The following is a 10,435-nucleotide window of genomic DNA, read 5'->3' as shown; positions in this document are numbered from 1 at the left end:
CCTGTAGACAGTGGTATAAGCAATGGTTTAAAGCAGGGGTGCTCAACCAGTGGCCTGTGAAGCCCTCTGATGTGGCCCGCTCAGGGATGGCGGGTTGGCAAACTCAGATCGCAAGTTGCTGACCTGCCATTCCAGAGCATCAGTGTTTTAAATGAAACCAATGGTAGAGGAAGCCAGCAGCTGTGGAGCAGAGCATTGGCTTATGCAGCTTTCTGTGTAGCACAAACTCCTGTCACAGGTGGAGTGATATTGAGGTAAAGGTAAAAATCAGTGTATATATGGGGATCTCTGTTCTGCAGTTGTTACTGGGCTGCTTTCAAACTGATCGACCGGTGCACAGAGTACCTGCACTGAGCCATAGACTTCTGTTATTACCTGTGGGTTTGGTGAACTTTCAGCCTGCAGGATATAACAGAAATCTGTGGCAAAGTGCAGCTAACCCGCAGGTAAGCCACAAGTGCACCACAGCACATCAGTGTAAAAGCAGCCTTAGGCCCCTTTCACATGATCTGTCAGACCCTCTAGTCACCTCTATGGAGTGGCAGATGTTACCTCCAATCCGATAAAAAAAAAAAAAAAAAAAAAAAAAAAAACACACACAGAAGAGTATCCCGTCTCCTTCCATCTGGGGGGATAGGATTGGAGGGTCCATAGAGTGGGCTGTGTCTGTGTCCACTCTGAATATGCAGAGTGGACACAGACCTGTCATCCACCCGCTCCTCTCATTGTGGCCCACGACCAGTTACCAAGTCGCTTAAAGTGGGAGTAAACCTGCTGAATTTTTTTTGTTCAGACCTGTAAGGGAAAAGGCATGAGCCAGTATGCACCGCATACTAGCTCATTATGAAATACTGGCCCCAACATCTCACCCAATACACGCCGAGGGAGTGGACATGTTCCCTCAGTGTGTCTTCCGGATATCGCAGGTCTGGCGCTGTGGGTGGCCGTAGCAGCAATATATTCACTCCCACACATGCGCGCAGGAGATTTCTTTCCGGCAGGGTCCAGGGTCTGCGGGGCTTCCAGCCGAGAATCCCCTGTGCGCATGCGCCGCTGGCCCTCGCTCTTCAAAAGGTTGGGCACCCCTGGTTTAAAGTGCAACTAAAAGGCAAAACTTTTTTTGGTTTTAGATCAGTGGAGATGGATTAGGACACCTATTAAGCAGGTTTTTATTTCTGTCTGTGACCCAAATATATGTAATTTTTTGGCCCACAAGTAGAGCTTTCTTTTCGTGGCATTTGATCACCACTACGATTTTAAATTTTTTGTGCTGTAAAACAAAGAAAAAGGACTGACAATTTTTGGAAAAAAAAAAAAAAAAAAAAAAGGATTAGCGGTATATAATCTCTCTCCAATTCGATCTCTTACTCTCTGCTATAGTTCTACTTTAAAGGTCTTTATGGGGGAGATTTACTAAAACTGGTGCAGTTGTACATAGTAGCCAATCGGCTTCGAACTTCAGCTTGTTCAATTAAGCTAGAAGCTGATTGATTACTATGCATGGGTGCGCCTGATTCTGTGCATTTTAGAAAATATCCCCCATGGACAAATGCCATTAATTTTATTTCAACCGCAAAGGCAACAACCATGTGAACTTCACCCATATTTCCACTTTCCACTTGAAGAATCAAAAGTGTTTATAAAGAAACAAATCAAAGCTCAGAAGTAATGTTATAGTTACAAATATGTATTTACATTAAAAAAACAAACAGCATCATAAAAACTGTACAATAGTTTATATATCTTTAGACTGATCATCTTCCTCCAATTTCTTGATCTCATTTTTCAAACAATTTATGGTTTCCCGACTGGCTTTCAATCTCTCTTTTAACTCGGATATTTCAAAGCTGGTCTTCTTCTTGGCAGCTTCCACCTTTTCTTTAGTTTTTGTTTCTAATTCTGTAACTAAGAGGAAAAGTAGAAGAAAAAAATCAAATAAAACTGAACTGAAAAGCTGGGGGAACAAGGCGTATGTTACAGATGATCCTTTGGCTTTTACCACATCTGACTGCACAGGACCATTAGTAAAATGTCTTTAGCATTACACTCAAAAGTCCAATGTACTTCCGTACATTAGGATATTTGTTCCAAGCATGCTGAATCTGATATCCATTTACTTAATGAGACAAATAGCTACAGCCTTGTACTAGTTAGCCATACATTATTACATTAAAAGTATATCAGCTAGCCTATACAAAGTGGTAGGTTGATGTCAGGGAGGTGCAAGTACAAAGTAAAACTATAGAGAAAATAGATTCCCCCAACCTAGAAGGAATTCTAGAGACTATAGGGATTTTTCCAGGGATGGACAACGGGACAGACCTCCAGGAAGATGGAGTACCAGACCACCCTACAGGAATCCAAGATGGAGAGGACCAGCGGACAACAGGGGGGGACCCCAGGGAGCTTTTTATGGGACAATGAACAGAGAGGGACAACACCCAGATCACATGGATCCACGCCCTTTAGAGACACCATGGGCGAACAATACAGAAAGAGATGGAACCAGTATGTGGAGACACAGGGGAAGGAGAAAACGGACAAGGGGGAGTAGAGGAGGAAAGAAGAAACAAAAGAAGAAGAACCTAATTGGAAAAGGAATCTATAACTTGAGCAACATAAAGTTTGAGGATGATGAGTTGAGGATTTTGGACTTAGGTTTAAAATTTGCGCCTGATAAGGCACTAGATAAGTTTGAGACTTTCATTGATCTGAAGAAATTCATGAGGAAGTTGAATATTAAAAAACATTTTGCTATGAATGCAGGAGGAGAGAGTAAAAAAGAATCTTTATATGTACAAACCGATCTGAAAAACAAGTCTACGTTCAACCCCAACACACCAGGAAATCAATGTCTAGGGGCATTTAGTAAGATGGTGGAAGGAGATTTAAGAAAAATGGAGAGAACGAATTATAAGAAAACTACGAACATTTGGAAAACCATCAAGGCACTAGGAGAGAAGAAAAATTTAATCATCAGACCAGCTGATAAAGGGGGGGGCCTGGTAATTCTGAACAAGTCTGACTACATAGAGGAGATGGAAAGACTGTTAAGTGTTGAAGACACCTATAAAAAGTTGAAGGGAAATCCTAAATATGAATATGAGAAGAGACTAGCAACCTTTGTGAAAAAAGGGAAAGAAATGGGAATTTTAAATGATAGTGAAGCAGAATATCTAATCTCAAATTCGACAAAAACCCCAGTGATGTATTATTTGCCGAAAATTCACAAGAGGCTTGATAAGCCCCCAGGTAGGCCTATAATTAGTGGAATAAATTCCATTTTCTCGCGCCTAGGGGAATATCTTGATAAATTATTGAAACCCCTGGTACAAAAAGGGAGATCCTATTTGAGGGATAGCACACAACTTTTAAAAGAACTTCAAGATATAGCAGACGTCGAGGGACTTTTGATGGTAACCATCGATGTAAATTCACTGTACACAAGTATAGTGCAGCGTGACGGCCTAATTGGAGTTGAAAAGGCATTATATGAGAACACAGATATGCGACAAGAACAAATAGAATACATCATTGAGGGATTAGAGCTGGCAATGTGTTGCAATTATTTTTGGTATGATCAGAAATACTATGTCCAGACCAAGGGAGTAGCCATGGGGGCTCGTTATGCCCCTAGTGTGGCCAATCTCATGATGAACATGTGGGAGGAGGAATATATCTATGGTAGCAATATACCCCAGGTGAGGTTCTACCGTAGATATATAGATGACCTCATTTTATTATGGGATGGTACCCCAACAGACCTTGAAATATTTTTGAACAATCTAAACAACAACATCTATGGTCTAACCTTCACTGGTAAATACAGCGAACATAGTATTGACTACCTGGATCTCCAAATCTCAAAAATAGATGGAGTTTTTAGTACCAAGACATTCTTCAAAACAACTGACAGAAACAGCTATATCCCGATCACGAGCTGCCACCACCCTAAGTGGAAAAATAATATTCCGAAGGGACAGTTGCTAAGATTGAGGAGAAATTGCCACTCAGCAGTAGATTATCATCTTCAAGCAGATATGATTCTAGAGAGGTTCCAAGAAAAAGGATACAGGCCGGAACCACTACTCCAATTAAAAAAAGAATATTGGAAATTTGGAGAGGAAGTCGTTATTGGAGAAACAGAATAAAAAAGACAGAAAGATGGAACTGACTTTTATTACTGGTTTCAACTCTCAATATAGGGACTTTGAAAAAATTATTAAAAAGTATTGGCCTATACTTCAAGAGGATAAAGTGCTATCTAAGGTCCTCCCAAAAAAGCCCTGTTTTGTGTACAGAAAGGCCCCCACTTTACGCTCCCTTCTAGTGCATAACGCCATCGACCCACCAAAACAAATCAAAATCTTTAATGACATGAAGGGATTTTATAGGTGCCAGAAATGCCTCCCATGTAAAGTTAGCAAAAAACAGCCAAGAAAGAAAGAAACATTTAAGGCAAAAACAGACCATAAAGAGTACAAAATAAAGGAACTAATCACTTGCCGGAGCACGCATGTAACATACGTTATAGAGTGACCGTGCAATTTACAGTATGTGGGCAGGACCACACGTCCTTTATTTGTTAGGATTAGGGAACATATCAACAATATAAAAAAAAGGGTTCCCAAACCACAACCTTTCCCGCCATTTTGACGAGTTCCACAGAAGAGATCCTTCTGGATTAATCTTCTATGGGATTGATTGCATTAAAGGCAATTGGAGGGGAGGGAATAAGACCACCCTCATCTCGCAGAATGAAACTGCATGGATATACAGGTTGGGATCTCTTGCGCCACGGGGCCTCAACCTGGATATAGACCTAAACTGTTTCATAGCTAATCCGTAAACCTCTCTTCTCTGATGGTTTCTTGACTGTTGTTTTATAGGAGATGTGTGTCACTTACTAATCTGTCATAGATTGGGATTTACATATTCATTTATAGTAAGCTAGTAGAATGGTGTTTGGTACTATTACACTTTTCTCTTATCTATTATGGAATATTACAAGACAAGGTTCCTTCTTATATATATATATATATCGACTTGTTTTGAGGGCCTTATATTCATTTGGGATTATCCTAAATGTTGCTGATTGATGATTGCATATGCCAACTCTGATACGTATGGGCATGATTTGGTTTTCCCCTCTTTGAAACATCTAGATAAATGCGGATCCATTAAATATAGGTTGATATAATTATTCTTTATTTATATTCATTTATTTATTTATTTTTTATTTATTATTTTTTGTTTGGATATGATATATTACTTCTAGTCCTGTTCGCTTTCCTTATAGTCCACCATATAACACTGTGGAGAGACGAAAACTTCTACTAGATCGATATGAGCACCTTTACTAGGTAATAGCTGGATTGCAATGAAGCGAACAGGATGGTTCTTTTTCTTTTGTTATTGAAATCCATTGCATTCAGCTATCTCAGTTAGTAGTGACTGATTTTTGGTAATTTTTCAATTTTTAATTTTAAAAACACTCATTTTTATACCTTTGTTTATGATAGCTTGTTATAAGGGTCATTAATGTTACTAATGTTTCTAACACAAAATTATTGTTATCATGTATACAGTCTTTTTGAGTTCCCTTTGGGATAGATCACCCTTATGTGCTGTGTACCCAATAGGCGGACGATAGATGGTTCTTGAATTTATCGATTATTTATTATAAGCCAAGTTTTGAAATTCTTTTTTTGGATATCCTCCCCTCGCCTTCTGGCTTGGAACTGGGTGGTAACAACATGCGGATTGGATACGGTGGTTGTCACTCCTTCAGACACAGGGTACAGCCCATTGTTGTCTGTTTGGGTGTCAATTACGAACGTTGGCCAATCAGATGCTGCTCAATCTTGGGTTTTTTCCTATTTGAGTCGTAAGACGTAGTAGCGTGACACCGCCGCTGAAGACGTCAATGACGAAACGCGTTCGACGGAGTTACACCTATTACGTCAGTTCCGTTCGTTGGAGCGCAGTTGGAGTGCAAGCCGTAGCTGCGTATCCACCGAGCGGCTTCCACGTTCGGATTAATTTTCGCGCTAGAAAGGCTCTATCCCTGGGGGACTTACAAACACTGGAGTGACCTTAGACAACAGGTTATACCCTGGGACATTGTTTTTTGGTTTCTAGTCCTTTGTTTTTTTGGGATAAAGTGCTATTAGCGTATGGTTATATTTTTTAATGGACTGTGGTTCCACATCTTGTCTCAATATATGAGATTTGTTTTTTTCGTTTTATAATTTTTTATGTTTTTATTGGTTTATATTTTTGTGGCAATAAATTGATTTTTTATACAAATCACACTATGGAGACTACAATTTTTTTCTTATGAGGATATATGAAATCTCCCCTTGGTTGCGATTGAGGAGCTGGACATCAGCAGGGATTGAGAAAACTCTCTCTGGATGCGAATGAAGAGCTGGATATCGGCAGACTTTGATTTTAAGGCGAATTACCCCTGCAGGGGTGCATTCTTCTGGTGAGTGGGGGACCTTGTGGGGGAACACAGAAGTCACGCTGGAGATTGCACAAGAAGCACTATAGTCACATTTGAACTTTCTGTAATTGCACCATTGAAGATTTTTTTGGAAATTTGGACACTATTTTTGCACTTTTGGTTATTATGGATTGTTTTTTCCAATTTGGGGGTTAATTGACTCTTTGCTTTTTTATATATATATATATATTTTTTTTTTTTTGCTTTTTTGTTTTTTGTTTTTTTGTTTTTTGTTTTTTCACTTGCACTTTTTTGATACAATTTTTATGTACTATTAACATTTTGGTCTTTCATATATATGCTTATATTAGCATTTTGCATTTATAGGTTGTATTATTTTGAATTTTAATTTCATTAAGCACATTTATATACACCTCCTACTGTTTTTTTTTGCATATCTTGGCGATAATGCGATTTTAGGCAACAAATTCTTTTATATATATCTATATTAGCGTTTTGCACTTACAGTTTGCATATTTGGGATTATAATTCCACTAGCACATTCACACACGCCTCCTACTGGGACTTTGCTCACTTAACCATATTTTGGCGATAATGCGATTTTAGAGAATATTGCTTTTTAGCGATATAGATACAAATCTTTTGTTTTCTTGTTTGTTGTCATTTGGTTTTTGGTTCTTTCCTTTTCCTTTGTTTATTGGAACTATCTGTCAATCTCAGAAATTAATCTACAGTAGGAATTTTGTTGTTCTTTGGGACATCTGAGTAGCTTGTAAATTAAAAATCGCAGAATAGCAGTTTTTTGGGGTTATACCTCCTTTTATTATATATATATTCTTTAAGATGAATGCATGATATATTCGGGATCATATATTGATATACATACATATAAGGAGTTTTATTTGTAGGTAGCGCCAATTACCCCGGTTACCATATTGTTCTATTTTTTGGAGGAAACACCTATTGGAGTTTCTTTCTTTGTGGGTGGCAGCAACCTAATGATATAATTAGTATTTGGCCGTAGCCACTGTTATTGCTATCCTTTTCTACTTCCCACCGTTGTTGAGCGCGGTTTTTCCTTAATTTTATACAAAGTAAAATTTCACTTACATTCTGTTTCATGTTTATAAGCTCCAAGCGTTAACTGGCGTGACGTGGTCAGGAGCTGCTGCATCATAGCTGTTGGATCTTGGAATATCTAGATACATGACAAACAAGCTGACATTATTTTGTGACAGAAATGCAAGATATTTTGCAGAGCAGCTTAATATCTCTTAATAACTGGTCAAAAAATGAAGTGTGTTCTTTGCCAATCCATACACCAGGATAGAAAAAAAAAAAAAAAAATATAAAAAAAAAAAAAAAAAAAAAGAAGGGGGGCTTCTCACCATTTCATCATAGAACTCTGAAACCACGGTCTTCTTTCCTAGCATAGCATTTGTGTCAGACTGAAACAGCTTCAACAAATGATACAAAGTGACCTACAGCCAATACACAAATATAAAAAAAGTTATGTCATGGTCAGGCAGATATTGTTTTAACAATATAACTTCAAGCTGAACTGTGGGCACAATACTTTTATTTAAAAAAATAGAAAAATCCACAAAAGGCTGCCCTCTTCCCTAAACACCTGTAGCCAAGTCTTTAATGCATTTTATCATTTTCTATCCATGTAGACTCACAGTAGCCCCTCTATTTGGGATCCTGTAGCAGATGTCCATCTGTTTAAACGCTTGAGCCAGGGGTGGACATATAGGGGTCACAGGAGTCACCATCACGACCAGGCCCCCTGTATGCCTAGATAGGAGGGGCAGCTGAGACCAGGCTCCCCGAGTCTCAGTCAAACTGTAAATCGGCACTATGGAGAGCTTGTCACCCTGTTTACACCTAAAGTGAACTAACATTGTGTACTGTGCAGTACCCAGCAGGAAGAGATTAGGTAAAGGTCTGCCAGTTTTGAAAAGGTTATCTGTGTGTATGTTCGTTCTCTCTCTCGTGTGCGTTTATATGTGCATGCATGCGTATATATATTTATACATGTGTTTATATATGCGTGTGACATCTATGTGTGTGCGCACATGTGTTTGCATGTATAAATGCGCTTTTAATAGTGACCCCCTATAAGTGTACAATCGTAACATATTTTTCTTTCCAGCAAAAAAAATTCAGTTCCTCTGAAATGCAAACCATGCTCAGATTGCTTTTCAGAGGCATTCGACAGACGGTAAAGAGGCAATATGTTACCTCCTGCCTGCCTGTTTTAACCCCCTAAATGCATCATCACTATGCTGCAACTGTGTGCAATGCAAAAAGTTGTGGAGTGGTTGTAGTGCAGCCCCATTCACCTAGGGGTATACTTCAAGGTTGCCCTGACTGGAAAGATTGATAAACACAGACAGAGGAACCAAGCTCTCCATTTTCCTCCTGCAGCCACTGAATGCCCGTGGGAGGAAAAATAGAGAAAAATCGCTTACTTTATATGCAGCCACCCACTTGCAACCGAGCCCTGGCATTCCCCCACCAGGCTCAGAGGAAAGGGCCCTGTCCCAGGGGGCCCTTCATGGTTTCTTGCATCAGGGCCCCCAAAGGTTCTAGCTACACCACTGGCTTGAGCCCATGGAGGTATATTGGCAAGCGTTATATAAACTATGAGGAGACAACAGGTGAGGAAGGAGGATCACAACAAAGCTTTATACTATATTATATTCTATAGTCTAATCCGTAGGCAAATGCGAAAATTGATGGATTGGTGGCAAGAAAGCGCACACAGGAGCAGGATTCCACAGCCTCAAAGCGCACAAATGAAACTCACAAGGGAATGTTTAAGTCCATCATACAGCAAGACAAGCTACCAGTTACCATGATTTATTCTGTGAGTGTCCAGTATTTACAAGCCCCACTCTCCCGGTCCTGTACAGTGCATGTGCAATTAATAGACATTTCCTAAATTAACCTTTTCTGTCCAATATGAATTCAAGTTTCTTTTTTAGAGAAAAATAAGCAAATAAAATGTACTTACAGGTCTTTCATTTGGATCGATGAAAAATATTTTTATGATGATTTCAAATTCACCCCACCCAGTCTCTGTAATTTCATAAGGAGGCTTGGTAACAACTAAACAAAAAAAAGAAGAAGAGGGGGGGGGAAACTGATGTACTGCAAGCAATTTTTTTTATTTATAGGCAGGAAAAAGAAAATTCTAAAATAAGTAAAATACCTCGCAGGGGATTTCCATAACTTTCATGCAACTTAAACTGAATTTTCTTAACATAAGCAGACATGTCCTGAAAACACAAAGCATATTAAAATTAGCTCATAAGAATATATTAACTTTAGTATAAAAATATATTCAGTAACATTTTCTGGAGAGTAATAGAGTATAGTATTGTGCCCAACTATATAAAACATTCTATTTTGTGTTTCCTTGTTTTTAAAATTGTTAATATAATAAAAAGCTGAAAGGGTTAAAAAGTACTGTTTTAACATGGAACTTACTAACTAGGGCAAGGAAAGGCCTAGGACTCCTGTTAGTTGCATTATTTTTCTCCCCATCAACTATCACCACACACTTCATGAAAAGAGACAAAACAGGACCCATAAAGAAATCTCCCCATAGTGAAGAACAGAAGGGGAAACAAAATATATAGAAGGATTAGATAGATATACATTGCTTTTATACAAATATCTGCTCTTCTCTTTTTGGCTGCCAAATCATAGCTTTTCAATCACTATAACAATGCCTTCTTGGAAGAAGTCCTGCAAGTACTTTCTAGTTACACAAAAGTGACATGGAAGGGGCGGAAAGATCATCCCTCCATTGGCCAACCTAGCTGGTATTGGGAAGAACAAAGAATAAATTATACCCATATGAGCGCTCTGTAACCACAACACCAACAACCATGGGGTTGACCCACTTATAAACTTTTCCAGGATTGCTACAGGTCACTTAAGATGTTAAATTTGCCA

The 10,435-nt window shown here is 38.8% G+C and overlaps 1 protein-coding gene across 1 annotated transcript in view; it reads right to left on the bottom strand.

The window, feature by feature from the left end:
* Window positions 1-1,671: 1,671 nt before the first annotated feature.
* The window catches only part of YEATS4 (YEATS domain containing 4), a 41,356-nt gene continuing 32,592 nt past the window's right edge, over window positions 1,672-10,435 (bottom strand). Inside the window, exons 3-7 of the mRNA XM_077469165.1 lie at window positions 9,687-9,753; window positions 9,489-9,583; window positions 7,858-7,950; window positions 7,580-7,667; window positions 1,672-1,905 (exon numbers count right to left, since the gene is read on the bottom strand). Of these exons, the coding sequence (XP_077325291.1) occupies window positions 1,736-1,905; window positions 7,580-7,667; window positions 7,858-7,950; window positions 9,489-9,583; window positions 9,687-9,753 (513 nt within the window). The 3' untranslated portion in view covers window positions 1,672-1,735. The remainder of the gene's footprint in view (window positions 1,906-7,579; window positions 7,668-7,857; window positions 7,951-9,488; window positions 9,584-9,686; window positions 9,754-10,435) is intronic.

Source organism: Lithobates pipiens, unplaced genomic scaffold (assembly GCF_037356315.1).
Source record: "Lithobates pipiens isolate NorthernLeopardFrog02 unplaced genomic scaffold, aLitPip1_a1.2 Scaffold_8, whole genome shotgun sequence".
In the NCBI taxonomy this organism is placed as follows: Eukaryota; Metazoa; Chordata; class Amphibia; order Anura; family Ranidae; genus Lithobates; species Lithobates pipiens.
This window is presented reverse-complemented; position numbering and strand designations above follow the sequence as displayed.